The sequence below is a fragment of the Lepidochelys kempii genome, chromosome 2 (assembly GCF_965140265.1).
Source record: "Lepidochelys kempii isolate rLepKem1 chromosome 2, rLepKem1.hap2, whole genome shotgun sequence".
Lineage (NCBI taxonomy): Eukaryota > Metazoa > Chordata > Testudines > Cheloniidae > Lepidochelys > Lepidochelys kempii.
In genome coordinates this window covers 15,008,230-15,030,299 of record NC_133257.1, presented here as the reverse complement: position 1 = coordinate 15,030,299, position 22,070 = coordinate 15,008,230, and the positions used below count along the sequence as shown (strand labels likewise).

The 22,070-nt window shown below is 42.2% G+C and overlaps 1 protein-coding gene and 1 non-coding gene across 5 annotated transcripts in view; one reads left to right on the top strand and one right to left on the bottom strand.

Moving 5' to 3' along the window:
- The window catches only part of ZFAT (zinc finger and AT-hook domain containing), a 140,637-nt gene that overhangs the window by 38,326 nt on the left and 80,241 nt on the right, over nt 1–22,070 (bottom strand). For all 4 annotated transcript variants that reach the window (XR_012157074.1, XM_073330062.1, XM_073330060.1 and 1 more), the window contains exons 9-11: nt 19,575–19,724; nt 17,382–17,555; nt 8,230–8,318 (exon numbers count right to left, since the gene is read on the bottom strand). Coding sequence is in view for 3 of the 4 variants with exons in the window: in XM_073330062.1 (XP_073186163.1) it covers nt 8,230–8,318; nt 17,382–17,555; nt 19,575–19,724 (413 nt within the window). In the remaining variant the exon portion in view is untranslated. The remainder of the gene's footprint in view (nt 1–8,229; nt 8,319–17,381; nt 17,556–19,574; nt 19,725–22,070) is intronic.
- Nucleotides 19,177–19,269, top strand: TRNAV-UAC (transfer RNA valine (anticodon UAC)). The gene is given in 2 exon segments: nt 19,177–19,214; nt 19,234–19,269. It is a non-coding gene; the product is annotated as a tRNA-Val (tRNA).

Here is a 22,070-nt window from a genome sequence, read left to right as displayed (position 1 = left end):
TCTCTTTTCCTCCTATAGCCCTGATGAACAGGGGCTGAAGGTCACAAGTATTAAATAGTTGTATTGCATTGTACAGTGTTGGTGGATAGGACTTGAATAAATTATACAAAGTGAACACTAAAAGAAGGGAGTTTGAGTGGTTTCTATGGTGATCAAGGACAGGGCAGACATATGTCCTATTACAAGTGGGGCATTGTCCAGGATCTTGATTCCTATGCACAGGGTACTTGAAAATTTGTTGAGGGAGAGTGGGAGGGGGCGGTATGAAGATTCAGTGCCTGGACACAGAGCAGACTCTGCAGTGGTGGCAGAAGAAGCAGCAAAAGATGATGCATACCTTCCAGAATCACACCAACCTGAAAGACAACCCCTTCTGGTGTGGCAGTCGGAGCAGCAGAACCTGCAGGAAGTCATCAGGGAGAAGGTGCAATGACCGCTGATACAGAAGTTGATGAGTCCCAGTGCGGAGACCAGGAATCATATACAGGGAGTGATTCTATGCAACGTGAGGCCCAACTGATGACTTGGCTGTGTTCCTGGTAATATCCGAGAAAGTAGCCATGGGAACCGTGTGGAGTAAGGAAATGTGGGCCATCCAGGTGGTACCCTATCTCACCAGGGAACAGGGCTGGCTTTACCATGAGGCAAACTGAGGCAGCCACCTCAGGTGCCAGACTGTGGGGAGGCTCCACTAGGACCCAGAGTGTAGAAAATTGTGTCTGCTGTTGGTGCATATGTATTCTCTCTGCTCTAGATGCACAGAGATGGTGGAGTGCTGTGCTGGAGGAAGGAGGGCACAAGAGACATAACAGGCAGGCAGGAGAAAAGGTGAGCGGGAATAACGGAAAGCAACAGGAGCTGCAGGGAGAGAGCGGAGGAGGAGCCTCTTTGTGAACAGGGGCCGCTAACAGGGAGTTGGGAAGGGGAGTGGGAAGGGGGCGAGGTACACTTGCCATTTTTTAAAACCTTTATACTAAACTATAATCAAAACTTCTTGATTTAAACAAATACCCCATCATTAACCTAGGTAACTGTAGGAGAAAATGCAGGCAGAAGCCCAGCAGCAGAGTGGGGGCTATCCTGTTTATTGCACTCAGTGTAGCACGTATGATTACCTGCCCTGTGGGTGGGTGGAGTACGTGTGCATTCGGTGCAAGGAGCTCCTGGCCCTCAGAGACCATGTACGGGTTTTGGAGGCCAGGGTGGTGGAACTGGAGGAGCTAAGGGATGCAGAGAGGTATTTTGATGAGGCTTTCTGGGACACTGTAGATTTGTCCCACCTCTGGTCAGACAGCCCCTGCGCTGTTAAGGAGGAGGAAAGGCCCAGAGAAGGAGAGTCCAGTCAATGGAAACAGAGGGAAACCTTCCCATAGTTGGGACCCTCCTTCCAGATGATGTTGGGGTATCCTCTCACACTGAGGTTACCTCTCTGGAGGAGGGAACTCCACTCATTAGGAAAAGGCAGGTGTTAGTAATGGGAGATTCGATCATTAGAAACATAGATAGCTGGGTTTGTGATGACTGGGAGAACTGTATGGTGACTTGCCTGCCAGACTTCTGTGTAGTGCTGGCAGGAGCCGGTGGTTGTGGTACATGTAGGTACCAATGACATAGGGAAGGGTAGGAGAGACGTCCTGAAGGCCAAATTTAGGCTGCTAGGAAAGAGACTGAAATCCAGGACCTCTATGGTGGCATTCTCAGAAATGCTACCAGTTCCACGCGCAGGGCCAGGTTGGCAGGCAAAACTTCAGAGTCTCAATGCGTGGATGAGACAATGGTGTCGAGAGGAGGGGTTTAGATTTATTAGGAACTGGAGAAACTTTTGGGATAGGGGAAGCCTATACAGGAAGGACAGCTGGCACTTCACATTAAAAAGGTTGCAGAGCAGTTTTTAAACAAAGAGATGGGGGAAAGCCGACTGCTGCAGAGGTGCACGTGGATCGGACAAAGACTTCCCTCTCTTAGAGGAGAGTCTATTGATAGAAATTCTCTAGGTTTTAGTAAGGATGAGGGGATGAAAGAGGACAAAATATGGGCCAGATCAGACAAGAAACATTCACATAAAGAATCTGACACATCAGAAAAGGGCATACAAATAAACAGTGACAAGTTTTAAAGTGCTTGTACACAAATGCTAGAAGTCTAAATAATAAGATAGGTGAATTAGAGTGCCTCGTGTTAAAGGAGGATATTGATATAATAGGCATCACAGAAACCTGGTGGAGTGAGGACAATCAATGGGACACAATCATTCCAGGGTACAAAATATATTGGAAGGACAGAACAGGTCGTGAGGAGGTGGGGGAGGGGGGTGGCACTATATGTGAAAGAAAACATAGAATCAAATGAAATAAAAATCTTAAATGAATCCGCATGTTCCATAGAATCGCTAATGGATAGTAATTCCATACTCTAATAAGAATATAACAGTAGGGATCTGTTATCGACCACCTGACCAGGACAGCGATAGTGACGATGAAATCCTAAGGGAGATTAGAGAGGCTATCAAAATAAAGAACTCAATAATAGTGGGGGATTTCAATTATCCCCATATTGACTGGGTACATGTCACCTCAGGACAAAATGCAGAAACAAAATTACTCGATACTTTAAATGACTGCTTTTTAGAGCAGCTGGTACAGGAACCCACAAGGGGAGAAGCAACTCTCGATCTAGTCCTGAGTCAAGCGCAGGATCTGGTCCAAGAGGAAACTATAACAGGACTGCTCGGAAATAGCGACCATAATATAACAACATTTAACATTCCTATGGTAGGAAGAACACCTCAACAGCCCAACATTGTGGCATTTAATTTCAGAAAGGGGAACTGTGCAAAAATGAGGAGGTTAGTTAAAAATAAATTAAAAGGTACAGTGACTAGAGTGAAATCCCTGCAAGCTGCATGGACACTTTTCAAAGACACCATAATAGAGGCTCAACTTAAACGTATACCCCAAATTAAAAAACACAGTAAAAGAACTAAAAAAGAGCCACCGTGGCTTAACAACCATGTACAAGAAGCAGTGAGAGATAAAAAGCCATCTTTTAAAAAGTGGAAGTCAAATACTAGTGAGGTAAATAGAAAGGAGCATAAACACTGCCAAATTAAATGTAAAAATGTAATAAGAAAAGCCAAAAAGGAATTTGAAGAACAGCTAGCCAAAAATGGAAAAGGTAATAACAAAATGTTTTTTAAGTACATCAGAAGCAGGAAGCCAGCTAAACAATCAGTGGGGCCCCTGGACGATCGAGATACAAAAGGAGCACTTAAAGATGATAAAGTCCTCACAGAGAAACTAAATGAATTCTTTGCTTCAGTCTTCACGGCTGAGAATGTTAGGGATTATCCCAAACCTGAGTTGTCTTTTGTAGGTGACAAATCCGAGGAATTGTCACAGACTGTAGTGACACTAGAGGAGGTTTTGGAATTAATTGAGAAACTTAACAGTAACAAGTCACCAGGACCAGATGGCATTCACCCAAGAGTTCTGAAAGAACTCAAATGTGAAATTGTGGAACTATTAACTATGGTTTGTAACCTGTCCTTTAAATCAGCTACTGTACCCAATGACTGGAAGTTAGCTAATGCAACGCTAATATTTAAGAAGGGCTCTAGAGGTGATCTTGGTAAGTCTAACATCAGTGCTGGGGAAATTAGTTGAAACAATAGTAAAGAATAAAATTGTCAGACACACAGAAGAACATAAATTGCTGCACAAAAGTCAACATGGTTTCTGTAAAGGGAGATCATGTTTTACTAATCTATTAGTTATCAGAAGGGTAGCGGTGTTAGTCTGGATCTGTAAAAGCGGCAAAGAGTCCTGTGGCACCTTATATAGACTAACAGACATACTGGAGCATAAGCTTTCGTTGGTGAATACCCACTTTGTCGGATGCATGTAGTGGAAATTTCCAGAGGCAGGTATAAACACGCAAGCAAGAATCAGGCTAGGGATAACGAGGTTAGTTCAATCAAGGAGTATGAGGCCCTCTTCTAGCAGTTGAGATGTGAGCACCAAGGGAGGAGACACTGCTTTTGTAGTTGGCGAGCCATTCACAGTCTTTGTTTAATCCTGAGCTGATGGTGTCAAATTTGCAAATGAATTGAAGCTCAGCAGTTTCTCTTTGAAGTCTGGTCCTGACGTTTTTTTGCTGCAGGATGGCTACCTTTAAATCTGCTATTGTGTGTCCAGCGAGGTTGAAGTGTTCTCCTACAGGTTTTTCTATATTGCCATTCCTAATATCTGATTTGTGTCCATTTATCCTTTTACATAGGGACTGTCCAGTTTGGCTGACGTATATAGCAGAGGGGCATTGCTGGCACATGATGGTGTAGATTACATTTGTGGACGTTCAGGTGAATGAACTAGTGATGGTGTGGCCAATCTGGTTAGGTCCTGTGATGGTGTCGCTGGTGTAGATATGTGGGCAGAGTTGGCATCGAGATTTGTTGCATGGATTGGTTCCTGAGTTAGAGTTAGCTAATGTAACGCCAATATTTAAGAAGGGCTCTAGAGGTGATCCTGGCAATTACTGACTGGTAAGTCGAACATCAGTACCAGGCAAATTAGTTGAAACAATAGTAAAGAATAAAATTGTCAGACACATAGAAGAACATAAATTGTTGCGCAAAAGTCAACATGGTTTCTGTAATTTATTAGAGTTCTTTGAGGGGGTCAACAAACATGTGGACAAGGGGGATCCAGTGGACACAGTGTACTTAGATTTCCAGAAAGCCTTCAACAAGGTCCCTCACCAAAGGCTCTTACGTAAATTAAGTTGTCATGGGATAAGAGGGAAGATCCTTTCATGGATTGAGAACTGGTTAGAAGACAGGGAACAATGGGTAGGAATAAATGGTAAATTTTCAGAATGGAGAGGGGTAACTAGCAGTGTTCCCCAGAGGTCAGTCCTAGAACCAATCCTATTCAACCTATTCATAAATGATCTGGAGAAAGGGGTAAATAGCAAGGTGGCAAAGTTTGTAGATGATACTGAACTGCTCAAGATAGTTAAGACCAAAGCAGACTGTAAAGAACTTCAAAAAGATCTCACAAAACTAAGTGATTGGGCAATAAAATGGCAAATGAAATTTAATGTGAGTAAATGTAAAGTAACGCACATTGGAAAAAATAACCCCAATTATACATACAATATCATGGGGACTAATTTAGCTACAACTACTCAGGAGAAAGATCTTGGCGTTATTGTGGATAGTTCTCTGAAGACGTCCACGCAATGTGCAGCAACAGTCAAAAAAGCAAATGGGATGTTGCAAATCATTAAAAAAGGGATAGAGAATAAAACGGAGAATATCTTATTGCCCTTATATAAATCCATGGTACGCCCATATCTTGTATATTGCGTACAGATATGATCCTCTCATCTCAAAAAAGATATACTGGCATTAGAAAATGTTCAGAAAAGGGCAACTAAAATGAATAGAGGTTTGGAACAGTCCCATATGAGGAGAGATTAAAGAAGTTAGGACTTTTCAGCTTCTCCTTAAAGAGGAGACTAAGGGGGGATATGATAGAGGTATATAAAATCATGAGTGGTGTGAAGAAAGTGAATAAGGAAAAGTTATTTACTTGTTCCCATAATATAAGAACTAGGGGACACCAAATGAAATTAATGGGTAGCAGGTTTAAAACAAATAAAAGGAAGTTCTTCTTCACTCAGCGCACAGTCAACCTGTGGAACTCCTTGCCTGAGGAGGTTGTGAAGGCTAGGACTATCACAGAGTTTAAAAAAGAGAACTGGATAAATTCATGGAGGTTAAGTCCATTAATGGCTATTAGCCAGGATGGGTAAGGAATGGTGTCCATAGCCTCTGTTTGTCAGAGGGTGGAGATGGATGGCAGGAGAGAGATCACTAGATCATTCATTACCTGTTAGGTTCACTCCCTCTGGGGCACCTGGCCTTGGCCACTGTTAGTAGACAGGATACTGGGCTGGATGGACCAGTATGGCCATTCTTATGTTCTTATGTACCTCTCTAGCACCCCGAGGAGCCTGGGCTGATTAACACCAGCTTCTCAAGGAGCTTCCTGTTTCCTGCTGCTTCCCTGAACCTACCTGAGGAGAACAGGAAGTCAACTGAAATAACAGGAGCCAGTAAGGCCCTTAAGATGCTGATATCTTCCGTCACTCAGGCCCTGCTACCAGCCTGCTTATTTGTCCCCTTCAATTGAGTATTGAGAGCCACTATAGCTGGCACAGAACAGCAGTCATGAGTGAAAGAAGAAAATGCCTCTCTGGGACAACATTCAGAAAAAGAAAGCAAGCAAAGGAAGCTTTTCTATCTAAGCAGGAAGGAGCTCTCCTGAGATACATAGACACAAATAACAGGAAAATAACAGAGACTGGGTGAGGGGGCACCACTCTAACTTCTGGAGACTGCCATTAAACGCTCCGAAGAGTTCCTAAGAAGCCAATTTTCTGAGAAAAGAGGTCCAGTCACCTAGGGTGCAGAGTGAGGGAGGGGCTGTGAACTGAAAAGCCACAAGAAGAAAAGGGAGGAGGTGAAAGGAACTCTTGTAGGTAATAGCCCGCTATCAGCGTTGAAGGCCGAGACATGTAAAACACCACTGCCCTAAGATGGAATGCGAGTTTGCAGAATTCTGCAAATAGATGGTACTCTTGGGGGCAGGATAAAAATAAAATCACCTACTGTCCCTATAAAAGTGGGAAGGAGGTGCCTAAGGGGGATTGTGAATACTATCTTGGGATATTCATTGAAGTCCCACTGGAGACTCCTGGAAGAAAAAGCAGAGCTAGAATGCATCCATGGGGAGAAGAGTCTCTATCCAATAGCAGAGGTAACCCTATAGGTAAAGGGCAAGTTTAGGCAGAAGCAGGTGGGAGTAATGGAGAGGCTACCCCATTTGGTCATAGTAGGTGCGGATTGGAGCCCTTTCACCTATAGAAAGAAAGCAGGCAGCTGGGGCTCTATATGGGTAAAACAAGAGCAAATGAGGAAGAAGGGCCCGAGTTAATAGAATCAGACACCCAAGATGGAATGATACAAGTCAGGAGGAAAACAGAACCACTCCAGGGAAAGACAAGGAGAAAAAGGGAAAAGGTAGAACTAGGCTTGGGGGAGAAGAGCAGCCCAAGCTCAGTCCCAGCAGTTGGATGATTCCGAGAACCTATGCTGCAGGAAGGGTGAGGATGGTCGGAACCCAGAGGTCAGTTTGTGGGACTGGGAGAACCAGAGGCCTTAGGGAGGAGGAGAACAAGGGACCACAGCAGTTCCTACCCCAAGACAAGGGGGAAGACGATAAGGAGAATGGGCCTACAGGTTTTCAGTGGTGTGAAGATCTGTGAGCTGAGATTGAATTATGGGGATGTCCTCCACCCTTAAAACATGATTTATGGGTGGAGGATGGAAGGACCCAGAAAGGGGACCCTACAAGACCACTCTGGGTGCAAACTAGAGTATAAAGAAGCAAGTGCCTCCTACAAGGAGGGAGGGAGCGAGCAAGGGAAAAAAACACACGTTGGTGAGGTGTGTGATAAAATACTGAGGTCTAATACATGGGTCAGCACTCTGATCTCCGTAGCCTCAATTAGTTTCCCCAGTGATGGTTGATTGAGGAAATAGGGAGGAATTAGCTAATCAGAGAGGGCGGCTGGGTGAGTTAAGGAACTAATTGGCCATCAGCTGACTAGTTTGATAAAAGGAAGGAAAGCAGTGTTAGGAAGGGGGGGAGAACAGGGCTAGCTGTGCCCAGACTGAAAGAAATTTCAAGGAGGAGAGATCTCTTTTCCTCACAGGACTGTGACAAACAGGGGCTGAAAATAAAAGGATCATAAGTATTAGAATAGTTGTGTAGTATTGTACAAATGGCAGTGCAGGGGACTTGAATAAATTATAGGAAGTGGACACTAAAAGAAGAGAGTCTGAGCTGTTTTTGCAGTGTTCAAGGATGGGCTGGGGGAAATACGCTCTATTACAAAGGATACAAGGAGTAATATACAAAAATAATTTGTAAATAAGTCCAAAAATTGTGACAAGTAAAAACAGTAAGTACATTACGAACAACCTGACAGCATAATATCATACAATGATATGATACACTAAAACAACAGTTATTTATATCTATTCTACTTTGGCCAGCACAAATCATTAACTGATTTGAACCCTTTTTATTCCAGGTGTACTTTAGTTTGAATGATTATTGCACTCCATGAGTATTAATTAATCATGGCTTATTTGCCTCTTACCTTGAAAGAGACATGTTGTTCCATGTGACGTAGGAGCTGTGGCTTTTGAGCTGCAGTATAGTCACACACTGTACATTTAAACTGCTTTCCTAAAACAGAAATGGAAAATGTGTTCAAATAGCTTTCTGTATTTAAATATGAAGAGGCAATCTATCAATGATATTTCATTATAAAGATGATTCTCAACAGAGTAAGGACAACCAAATATTGTAAACTTATCTATTAGAATTTAGTATCAATAGAGAGCCAAGTTTTGCAAAATTCTGGTCAAATAGGGCTGAACAGAATAGGACAGAATGAGCCTTTGCGTGCTATTTTTAATTACAAGTGTTAAACAGTGGATATATTACTTGGGATAGCCATTGAGGAAAGAACACGCTTTATCGTAAATGGCCAGTGCACATCATTGCGGCTTTGCAAAAAATATAGCTGCAAGCACATTTATTTGGTTATAAATAACGTAGTTCTTAAAAGACAGATGTTCAGACATGCCTGTTGCAGGTGTATGTTCCATCTCTGTCCCAATCTTCCAAATGTTATGACTCATGTACATTTTTATATTTTTGACATTCACTGGATTTATTTTTAGAATACTATAAATTATTGCGGCTGGTCTTCGACAAATGATTTTTATTGGCATGTTTACTACGATCTTAAAATAATGACTCAAACAGTCTTGAAAGGGATCCTTGTAAATAAAGACAAAAAACCCCAAAAGCGGCCAAACAGAAATAAGCAAAATAAATATAAAATAGTATGTTAACATGCCAAGCGGTACTGAGACTTTGTGCTCAGACCTTTCACTTCTGTACACCCGGGTTCAATGTGTGACTGAGGAAAAAAACTATAGTGAATGTGATTTTTTTAACCTTACCTTGCCAGTCTGTGTTCAAAAGGAGCCCATAACTAAAAGACTAGGAGTGTTGTAGGAAGACTGGAAAAATATCTATTACCTAGAAACTAGGGACATGTAAAAGTGTTATCTGGTCACCATATTACCTAGTCACTTAGATGACAGCAACTTCAAGCTATTGCTGATGCCTAGAAAACAAGTGAGTTATCTTGGAGGCATCTACCATGTACTTGTGTTTCTAGTGACCAAAAAGATATAAATTTCGCTGTCACCCATTTGGAACACTGGAGAATGTAGTCATGGATTGACGTAGCCTGAATTTCAATGATTGTAAGCTGAAGTAACGCAAATTCAGACTACAAATCAGGCACAACATTTTTAACAGTAGCTGTAATTAACAACAGTATTGGAATTATTTAGTTAGGAACATGATGGTCAATTCGAATTTCAATCCTGTTCTCCAAAGTGCTTGCAACCCTTCCCATCTTGGCATCATCCACAAATTTTATAAGCACACTCTCCACTCCACTATCCAAATCATTAATGAAAATATTGAATCTATGAGTCTACGAAGTAGGGGCATTCTGAAGGGGATCGAGATAGTCAAATGTGGGAACAATGTATTTCATGATGACCCTATTCACCAATGGGACTGAAATCTCTCTTACATTTCAAGGAGAGGATCTCTTGTTTGAGGCTTTTTAAAGCTAGGAAGTGCTATGCTGGAACTCTCAAACTCATTCTATCTCAACCCTATCTCCCCACCATTCACTTCCCCCCCCAAAAAACATTTGCTTGTTTTCTCTCTTTTTTTATGCTCTCCTTCCTCTTGATTTGAAAACAAATATTCTCCTTCTTTCCTCTCATTCTCTCTTCTCATGTTCTTCTCTATTCCTCCATTCTTCATCTTCCTCCCTTAGTTATGAGTTCAGACACCATAAGTATGGGGAATATTAAAATGCGGAGCGAGAGCGACGGAGAGATCTTCCTACTTCCAGGATTTCCATACCACAGAGCTTTATTTGTCCAAACAATTTTAAATGCTTGTTAGAAAAGCGTCAAAACTAAAAGAACCAAGGCAAAAGTGGAAAAGGCAGATTCACTCCTGCTGGTCACGAAACAGGGCAGTTTCTTTAAATTTTTTGTACTGAAAGTGACAGCTCCAATAAAAACAGCTAAGAAAAATCTTGAAATAATTTTTTGCTACCTAATTAAAATAATGAAAGTCAGGTTCTATGCTTCATTTCTAGTCATAAACTGTAATCAGTCTAGATGATTGAATTGTTTTCTGTCATAGCACTCTTGAGAGGAATAAAGCAGAGAAAAAAAAAACACTTTATTTTCTAGTGGGTTAAACTGACCCTGCAGGGCTGTAGTTTGAACAAAAAAATGCCTGATTTCATAATCCAGGAAGACAGAAACAGTGAAGCAATTTTCACACTCCCACCTGATTTCAATGGGGCAGGATTTCACACATAGAATTTTGGAAAGGAACTAAAGAGGAAAAAGCAGGCAATGGAAAGGGAGGAGACCCAGATCTATTTACATCACTGAGAAACAGCAGCAGCTGGAAGAGCAAAGTCATCTCATATACTCCAGAGGAAGATGGCAGTCTGAGCCCTAACAATAAAGGCTACTGGGCACATATTTGTTTTTCCTGTACCTAGGGTTGCTAATTTTGGTTGGACATATTCCTAGAGGTTTCCTCACATGACATAATCTTTAATTCCTGGAGAGTAATCCTGGAGAGTTGGCAACCCTACCTGTAGCCAAGGCTTCAACTCAACCAGCTCGTGTGTTAAAAGTACACATCACCTAGTCTATGCTACAATTTTGGAAGATGTTAGTAAAAACACCTTAGCTAACGTGTCCTAAAACCAACCACACCTTTATAAATTAGTCTAGGCAAAGCCTGTGCGATTATAGGCCTATTCTCATTATGGTCAAGTTTGAGTCAAGTTAAGGTCCTCCCAGTCTATAAAGTAGCACAACAATCACTTATTTGCACACATGAAATAGATCAGACATTGAACTGCCTGATTTACAAACACAAATAATGTTTTCATGTCCAAATTTTATCTCCACATGAAAATAATTGTACATGAAAATCTGTGAATGAAAACGCAAACGGTAGTTTTTTTAAAATTAAGCCGTAAGAGCAAAAGACAAAATAAGATTTTACTAGATTTTCATAGTAAAACCTACCCTTACCTAATAGCTGGTAATACTAAGTATGAGCATGCAGTCAAAAACATAAGATGCTTCTTTGTAAATGACATCCCAAAATTTCCTTTTGACTCAATTATATAAACAAAAAATCAAAGAAACACAATTCAGCATAGGACAGTTAATGTATTAGTTATTCATTTTATTTCAAAATACAGCCATACTACATCATTTAGAATGACTCATTATTGTGCTAGTGTTAATCCGGTTAGAGCCCTGCAACCTGACTCCAACTCAACTGGACCTGACTACAAGTGTTGGGTTCAGATCAGGTATGAAAACAACCTAACCCTCTCAGGTTGAGTAACCTCTGAACACCTCCTATTATCCTGCGGTGTTGGTGCGGAGTTGGCATGCCCCGCTCCTGCTTGCTACCACCATCTTGCTATGCTGTATGCACTGCAAAATGTGTGCGCCAACGAGTGATAGAACCTCTCACTCTGCAGTGCACACAGTGCAGAGAGGCAGTGACGGTGGCTGGCAGGAACGGAGCACAGAACCACCGCTGCACTGACCCCACAGGCAGGAGGCAATCAGAGATGGATCACAGGCTTGGGGCCCTACCAGGATGAGCCCCAGAACGAGGTCGTGGCGCTGACCAAGTTTGCGGGGCAAGTGGCAGGTTTGGGTCGGGTCAGTTCCAAAACGACTTGGCATTCTCAGGTCAGGTTGGCTGTGCTTGGATTTGGGTCAGGAGCAACAGATAACAACCCTGCGTTGCATACGAGAAACTGAGGATTTTCTGGACAAAACTCAGGATAGGCTTCTAGGGGCACAAAGCTCTACAGATATAGAGCAGGTTGCACAGAGGAGCCAAGAGGCCAGTGAAGAAGATTGGCAACATGTGACCTCCAGAAGAGGTAAGCGGAATGTCCGGGTTCCAGTAACACAGATACAGGTAACTAACCGCTTTCATGTTCTCTCCACAGGTATCGTTGCGGAGAGTGGACCAGATAATATGTCTGGGGCGAGAAAGCAGGAGGAGACTCCGCTGGTTGGAAGGCATGAGATGCTATGTCCTGAGGTTGGGAGTTCCACGACCACCACTCCCAAGAGGAGAAGGCGGGTGGTGGTGGTCGGGGACTCTCTCCTCCGGGGGACTGAGTCATCTATCTGCCGCCCTGACCGGGAAAACCGAGAAGTCTGCTGCTTGCCAGGGGCTAAGATTCGCGATGTGACGGAGAGACTGCCGAGACTCATCAAGCCCTCGGATCGCTACCCCTTCCTGCTTCTCCACGTGGGCACCAATGATACTGCCAAGAATGACCTTGAGTGGATCACTGCGGACTATGTGGCTCTAGGAAGAAGGATAAAGGAGTTGGAGGCGCAAGTGGTGTTCTCGTCCATCCTCCCCGTGGAAGGAAAAGGCCTAGGTAGGGAGCGTCGAATCGTGGAAGTCAACGAATGGCTACGCAGGTGGTGTCGGAGAGAAGGCTTTGGTTTCTTTGACCATGGGATGGTGTTCCATGAAGGAGGAGTGCTGGGCAGAGACGGGCTCCATCTTACGAAGAGAGGGAAGAGCATCTTTGCCAGCAGGCTGGCTAACCTAGTGAGGAGGGCTTTAAACTAGGTTCACCGGGGGAAGGAGACCAAAGCCCTGAGGTAAGTGGGAAAGCGGGATACCGGGAGGAAGCACAGGCAGGAATGTCTGTGAGGGGAGGGCTCCTGCCTCATACTGGGAATGAGGGGCGATCAACAGGTTATCTCAAGTGCTTATATACAAATGCACAAAGCCTTGGAAACAAGCAGGGAGAACTGGAGGTCCTGGTGATGTCAAGGAACTAAGACGTGATCGGAATAACAGAGACTTGGTGGGATAACTCACATGACTGGAGTACTGTCATGGATGGTTATAAACTGTTCAGGAAGGATAGGCAGGGCAGAAAAGGTGGGGGAGTAGCACTGTATGTAAGGGAGCAGTATGACTGCTCAGAGCTCCGGTATGAAACTGCAGAAAAACCTGAGTGTCTCTGGATTAAGTTTAGAAGTGTGTGCAACAAGAGTGCTGTAGTGGTGGGAGTCTGCTATAGACCACCGGACCAGGGGGATGAGGTAGATGAGGCTTTCTTCCGGCAGCTCACGGAAGCTACTAGATCGCATGCCCTGATTCTCATGGGTGACTTTAATTTTCCTGATATCTGCTGGGAGAGCAATACAGCGGTGCACAGACAATCCAGGAAGTTTTTGGAAAACGTAGGGGATAATTTCCTGGCGCAAGTGCTAGAGGAGCCAACTAGGGGGGGCGCTTTTCTTGACCTGCTGCTCACAAACCGGGTAGAATTAGTGGGGGAAGCAAAAGTGGATGGGAATCTGGGAGGCAGTGACCATGGGTTGGTTGAGTTCAGGATCCTGACACAGGGAAGAAAGGTAAGCAGCAAGATACGGACCCTGGAATCCCTGTTGAGGTTACAGGGACAAACCATCCCGATGAGTCGAAAGAATAGTAAATATGGCAGGCGACCAGCTTGGCTTAATGGTGAAATCCTAGCGGATCTTAAACATAAAAAAGAAGCTTACAAGAAGTGGAAGGTTGGACATATGACCAGGGAAGAGTATAAAAATATTGCTCGGGCATGTAGGAATGATATCAGGAGGGCCAAATCGCACCTGGAGCTGCAGCTAGCCAGAGATGTCAAGAGTAACAAGAAGGGTTTCTTCAGGTATGTTGGCAACAAGAAGAAAGCCAAGGAATGTGTGGGCCCCTTACTGAATGAGGGAGGCAACCTAGTGACAGAGGATGTGGAAAAAGCTAATGTACTCAATGCTTTTTTTGCCTCTGTTTTCACTAACAAGGTCAGCTCCCAGACTGCTGCGCTGGGCATCACAAAATGGGGAAGAGATGGCCAGCCCTCTGTGGAGATAGAGGTGGTTAGGGACTATTTAGAAAAGCTGGACATGCACAAGTCCATGGGGCCGGACGAGTTGCATCCGAGAGTGCTGAAGGAATTGGCGGCTGTGATTGCAGAGCCATTGGCCATTATCTTTGAAAACTCGTGGCGAACCGGGGAAGTCCCGGATGACTGGAAAAAGGCTAATGTAGTGCCAATCTTTAAAAAAGGGAAGAAGGAGGATCCTGGGAACTACAGGCCAGTCAGCCTCACCTCAGTCCCTGGAAAAATCATGGAGCAGGTCCTCAAAGAATCAATCCTGAAGCACTTGCATGAGAGGAAAGTGATCAGGAACAGCCAGCATGGATTCACCAAGGGAAGGTCATGCCTGACTAATCTAATCGCCTTTTATGATGAGATTACTGGTTCTGTGGATGAAGGGAATGCAGTGGATGTATTGTTTCTTGACTTTAGCAAAGCTTTTGACACGGTCTCCCACAGTATTCTTGTCAGCAAGTTAAGGAAGTATGGGCTGGATGAATGCACTATAAGGTGGGTAGAAAGCTGGCTAGATTGTCGGGCTCAACGTGTAGTGATCAATGGCTCCATGTCTAGTTGGCAGCCGGTATCAAGTGGAGTACCCCAAGGGTCGGTCCTGGGGCCGGTTTTGTTCAATATCTTCATAAATGATCTGGAGGATGGTGTGGATTGCACTCTCAGCAAATTTGCGGATGATACTAAACTGGGAGGAGTGGTAGATACGCTGGAGGGGAGGGATAGGATACAGAAGGACCTAGACAAATTGGAGGATTGGGCCAAAAGAAATCTGATGAGGTTCAATAAGGATAAGTGCAGGGTCCTGCACTTAGGACGGAAGAACCCAATGCACAGCTACAGACTAGGGAGCGAATGGCTAGGCAGCAGTTCTGCGGAAAAGGACCTAGGGGTGACAGTGAACGAGAAGCTGGATATGAGTCAGCAGTGTGCCCTTGTTGCCAAGAAGGCCAATGGCATTTTGGGATGTATAAGTAGGGGCATAGCGAGCAGATCGAGGGACGTGATCGTTCCCCTCTATTCGACATTGGTGAGGCCTCATCTGGAGTACTGTGTCCAGTTTTGGGCCCCACACTTCAAGAAGGATGTGGATAAATTGGAGAGAGTCCAGCGAAGGGCAACAAAAATGATTAGGGGACTGGAACACATGAGTTATGAGGAGAGGCTGAGGGAGCTGGGATTGTTTAGCCTGTAGAAGAGAAGAATGAGGGGGGATTTGATAGCTGCTTTCAACTACCTGAAAGGGGGTTCCAAAGAGGATGGCTCTAGACTGTTCTCAATGGTAGCAGATGACAGAACGAGGAGTAATGGTCTCAAGTTGCAGTGGGGGAGGTTTAGATTGGATATTAGGAAAAACTTTTTCACTAAGAGGGTGGTGAAACACTGGAATGCGTTACCTAGGGAAGTGGTAGAATCTCCTTCCTTAGAGGTTTTTAAGGTCAGGCTTGACAAAGCCCTGGCTGGGATGATTTAACTGGGAATTGGTCCTGCTTCGAGCAGGGGGTTGGACTAGATGACCTTCTGGGGTCCCTTCCAACCCTGATATTCTATGATTCTATGATTCAGGCTTGAAAAGTAGGTCCTCTGGATCAAATTACATTGGGACTACTGGAAAGTACAATTATTTATTGAATTATTATTATTTTAGGAAAATAGCAATTGGGAGTGATTTAGTGATTCTAGTGAATATTACAATAATTACATGTGCCCACAACATTTCTGTTTACATCTTCTTATTTTGGTTTCATTGGGACATTGGGATAAACCATAATTTGAAATATAAATCCTCTATTGTGAAGTATACAGTGAAATGAAAATCTAATTTCAAAATAAATCATCAAAATGTGATGGAAAGGGAGATCGCAAAAGAGTAGAAGTATTAGAAGACAATGTTAGTGCATTAACAAAAATGTATGCAAATGCAAGAGAAGAACGTAACTTCATATAAAGAAAGCTTATGGTTCTGATCCTGCAATTCTTCCATTTGCCAAACTCCCACTGATATCAGCAGGAGCTCTGCATATGGAATTTTATATCTAAAGGATAAGAAGCCAAACGAGCATTTTAGAAGATCGAATCTTTGGTAGTTAGCTGTCTCTCCATTTATACAAATTAATCATGAGACATCTTCAATGGCTTCATGCAACAGACATGGCAATTTCCTGCCATATCCTTGGGAGATCTTATTGAATTCAGTTTAAGTATCTTTGCGATCTACTGTATTAAGCGAATGGTTTATATATCAGTGTGGACTGGGATTTTACGTAACCTCTCAAGGGGGGAGATGCAACACATGGGAGACCTGGGAATTCAGAGGACTATATTGAACCATGTGCCAGAGAAGAATGGACTCCTGGAACAAAAAGTGTTATGTGTTTTTCCTGGAGAATATCTAGTGGGAGGTGAATGCAAATTTCCCATGTCGGGTTAGGTAAAAACCCAGCCTTTTGAAGCTATGCCCTCAGGAGTGGGCCTTTGTCTCATCACCTGTTACATGAGACCAAGATCAAAAACCCAAGCTGTATAAAGGAAAGACTGAACTATTCATGGTGGGTCTGGTTCTGAATCTGAGACAGTTATGAACTTATAACCACAGGGAAACCCAGTTATGGTTTTGAAGGACTGATGTACCAGAGCTTTAGGTTAGAGTTGGGTGACCTCTGGAAAGTTTTTTAGAAAGCATTACATTCTTTGATTGTTTTTAATATGTCTTCTCTGTAATGTTTTTCACCTTAAGAATATATGTGCTAGCTTAGAAAGAGCTGTATGGTAACTTATAACTGTTGGAAATTACATTGTTCGTAGCCTCGGGAGGGAAAGCAAAGCACAGATACTTGCCTGTTAGACAGTCTGGATTGTTGAGAATATTGTCATGTAGGCTGGGAACTCTGCAAACTGGAAAAGCCCCAGTCAGGAAGGACAGAGACAAAGGTCTGTGCTCAAGAGAGGTGATGGCTGAGGAACTGGGAGCCTAGAGTGGATGCCCTTAAGGAACTACGGAGGAGAAATACAGGTGTAGTTGCCCTAAACCGTGACACTCCATATTTCAAAATTTTACTTGTGAGTAAAGAAAATCTGATATATTCAGGCTCACTGATCACAGAAAAATTGCATTTCCACTAATGTGCTAAAATTTAGACAATATCTAGCACCCAAATGCATAAGCTTCAATCTGTCAAACATCCACTCACCATCAGCAGTATGGAGGAGTTTATGACTCTTCAAAGTGCCTTTTGATTTGAATTTTTTTCCACACATATCACACAGGTGCGTTTTCTCGGTGCTGTGGCGATTCATATGAGCTTTCAGATTACTCTTGCTGCGAGTGGCATATTCGCAAAGAGAACATTTGAATGGTTTGACACCTACCAATAAAGTTTAAAAAAATACATCACTTATGTTATAAAATTTCTAAACTGCATATTTGGGCTGGAGCTAGTGGGGGAAAGGGAGTGGGCGATTACTAGAGAGAAGAATTGTTCCAACTGTATAAGCTACCTAGACAATAAGGCTAACATTTTCAAATTTGGATGCCTACATTTAGGAAGCTAAATTTATAGTTAGATTCAGTAAGCGGATAAGTGGCCTGATTTTCAGAGATGCTGAGTCCATACAACACCTATTGACTTAACTGGAAGTACTGGGTGCTCAGTATCTCAGAAATTTACAGACCACTTATTTAGGTGTCTATGTGTGGATTCAGGTGCCTAATATACGCATGAGAGTTTGAACATTTTGGCCTGGAGACTTATTTTCTGCTCACTTTGTTATTTCAAGATGGATTTCTCCCACACACCCTCTTCTTCCACAAGTTAGGGTGGATGGTTTCCAACCTTCTGGCAGACAGAGCCTTTGTGGGTTAAAGCACACTAGGCTGATGAGAGGTAGGAACTGCAGTTCACAAGGACCAGGCATATCAGCTCATCATTAAGGCAGGGATGGGGACCTACAGTGCTAGTATAAATGCCTGAAATACTGTTATGAGTCTAGTATTTGGGAACCAGCATACTAGCTGGTCAGCCAGTATTCAGCGCATTATACCCTTTATACAGGAAGTAACGAATATAGTATAGGAAAAACACTCCACTTCTAGGTCACAATCAGATGCTGACACATGATTTATTAACAGACTGAAGACACTAAAAGCGTAGAATGGCTACCATCCTCCACTTAGTGAATTAACTTATCAGTCTGAGGATGAGCCAGCTTTCTCCAGACCCACCTCTATCCGCAGTCTTAAGATTTGTAATGTGGACACACCAGCAGCATTTTTTCATCATTTTCCTTCTTCACTGTACTCATCTTACACACTCGACATCTTATTCATTGACTTATGTAAGTGATTAACATTCACAAATGCAAATGAATTTCAATTGTTTTATTCATACATTTTCATTTCATGTTTTTCTGGACATGTGAATGGAGTGAATTTATTCTTGAAGAATGACTGCAAATCATTGGCTTTATTTTGACTATAATATGAATTTAGTTCATCCTTCCTTATTCAGATTTATTTGAGTAGGCAACACTTTATGGATTTACAGCAATTCATTCATTCATAAACAAAGAGGGATCAGAAACAAGTTCTGCATTACTTATGACTTGTTTATTGACACGGGAAATCACAAGACAAGTAGTTCAGTAGGACCTGGAACCCAACAAACAGGTTTATTGAACTTTTACTTTAACTTAAAATAGAAAAACTTTATTAAGAGACAGCAGGAAACTTCAAATTCTCCTACAGCACTGGCTTGTGTACAGAGCACTAGACAAATATGAAAAGGGGAGGGATAGCTCAGTGGTTTGAGCATTGGCCTGCTAAACCCAGGATTGTGAGTTCAATCCTTGAGGGAGTCATTCAGGGATCTGGGGCAAAAATTGGGGATTGGCCCTGCTTTGAGCAGGGGATTGGACTAAAAGACCTCCTGGTCCCTTCCAACCCTGATAGTCTATTACAGTGTTCGTGGTTAAACTTATTTTTTGTGGACTCCAGTGGCGCAATTGGTTAGTGCACAGTACTTACAGAGCAGTGCTGGGGGAGCAATGCTGAGGTTGTGAGTTCAAGCCTCACCTGGAGCACCAGTTTTGGAGGGAGGGATAGCTCAGTGGTTTGAGCATTGGCCTGCTAAACCCAGGCTTGTGAGTTCAATCCTTGAAAGAGTCATTTAGGAATCTGGGCCAAAAATTGGCGATTGGTCCTGCTTTGAGCAAGGGGTTGGATTAGATGATCTCCTGAGGTCCCTTCCAACCCTGATATTCTATGAGGATGGAAATGTCATTCGCTTTCAATTTATTATTTACTATATTAATTAAGGGACCAAGCAAGGAATATAAAATATATAAATAAATAATGTGGATTAAAGTTTAAAATTGAACATCATTACCTTCATGAGCCCAAATATGACGCTGAAGGTCTGATCCATTCTTCATAAAATAGAAATCACAATAGGGACATTTCACAGCTCGTTTTCCAATTAATCCTTTCAACTGAACCCTCCTGCCTAGAATCTCTGAGATGGTGCTCATTGAGACCTCTGGAAAAAATATGCACAAAAACAAGGCATTCCAGACAGGCATGCACAGAATTTGCTCTGAGACATATTATATAAAATAAAATATTGCAGATCTAGATTGTTCCTACTTGTACCTTTTTTTTTTTTTTAAACTTTCCACATGACAAGGCCAGCTCAAAGAAAACAGCCTTATTAATTTATGTATGTTTCCTGCATTAAACACGGACTTATTCACTGTGTATCCCCGCAATGACTTACTGCTTCATTGTCAAATTAGAGCCTGCGTGCGCCACTAGGTCAGAAGTCATTTTCCAGCTATGAATATTCTCAGCACACCAATAAGTAACAAGGCAACATTTATATGCAAATATTTATAATTTTCAATGTCTTTGAACAGGTTTACAACATTTGTCAAAGGGTTCACTTAAGATTTTCAGAAGTGCTGATCACCTGCAGCTTCTCTATACTTAAGTTTGAGTTGTGGTCATTCAACCCCTCTGAAAATCTGGTCTTTCATTTAAAAGGAAAAAACGAATAGCCTAATACTCTAGAAATGTCAAAATAGCTTTAAATAGTTAGGCTTTATGATTTAAAAAATTACCTAACCGCACATGCTAAGAGACATTACCTAATGTTCTTTAAAAGTTCCAATTATCAATGCTGGACTTTCAATACTTTCCTACTACATGGCACTAAATTATAATAGTTAAATGTTGTGTGTATATGACTCTTATTGTGACCAGAAACTTTAAGCATTGAGAACAGGTGGAATCCTAAAGAATCTAAAATGGAATCCTAGCCTCAGTGACGTCAGTCGGGCCTGGATTTTACACCTCTTGTCCAGAAACGTGGAACAAGCAGAAGTGCTGGCTGGTGAAGCAAAAGCATCAGGTTTTCTGCTTGCTGAACAAGAAAAACAGTGAAGACTGAGAGCAGGTTGGCTGACATCAGAGTCATAGGGGAGGGAGAAGCGGTCAGAAATATTACTTTATGATAAATAAGAAATGGTTTTGGTTTAAATTAATTTTTGATAAGTTCTTCTAAAACTCAAATTCTCTGAACATTATCTTGTTTTGCTTGTCATCTTTATTCTCTTGCCTCTGCATTTTTAAAAACAATTGCATTCACTCAGTTCCAGCACTTGTCACTTTATGCTATCAGGACATTTAACACCCCTTAATGTCAATTTTGTTTTGAATGGTAATATGCTTGCGATAAAAGAATAATAATAATCCCTGATGACCACAAAGAGAGGATACCTGGGAAAGTGTTATTCAAATATTTTTCTTTTAAAATCTAATTACAAATAGCCTTTTATTGTATATTAGCTTGCAAAGGTTCTGTGTATCTTAGACATAACGTTTCTTTAAATATATCACTGAAGTGTCTCTATTAAACATGCTGTAATTTTTGCAAAGTTCTGATAGAATACACTCTTCATCTAAGGAAAAAAATTATAGGCCTTAAAATACTAAGATTTTTATTAGTTAAGTATGCAGCACTGGGCTAGCCGTTTACAGAATGTTTCCTGACCCAACCAGCTCATCCTCCAGTACACACATAAGCAAAACGATTCAGAAAATAAACAATGACTATGTTTTCAAGCAATTGGGATGGCTTGTACTAATGTATATAGTATACTACTTAAGAAAACAATTGTATATTTGTCTACAATAATTTGTATATATATTTGTTATACCCTTTTCCCTCACCCTTCATGCTTCTTTGTCTTTCTTTTCACCATGACCGCATCAGGGTAGGAATGATGGGTCAAACTGACATTCAGTGGGACCTGGGTGCTTTTGAAAATGTTACCCACTCCATGTCTCATCACATGTTTGCACCAGTTAGCACATTTGGTCCCCATTTCTGATTGGGAGCTTCTGGGCACCATCCACAATACAAATTAACAACAGTAATACAGAGCATGTGGTGCTGATATGACTCAGAGGTAGGGAAAATCTTGCAGTGATTATTGTTGAAAGTAAGCATCCCGTATTGACTACTATCAGTAGGATTACACTGGACTATGGCCTGACCTGTTGTGCTGTATTTCAGACAGTTATGCTTAAACTAGCTGGTTCCCCCAACCACACACACACTAGAGGCTCGGCCATGACCAGCTAACATGTTATTAAAAGGTGTTCAACAATGTCTATGCTGGGGTGCTAAGCAGTGTTTAAAGATGTGTAAATAAAAATGTGTCAGCGAAGATTTTTTTTTTTTAAATGTACCTATTTACCAAGTTTAGACAGGGCCACTGTGATTCATCCTTTTTTATATCAGGGCCCTTTTTGGCTTGAACAGTAGATATTACTGAATAATAAATATCCCTTGATGTATAAATAGAATAGACACTAACATGCA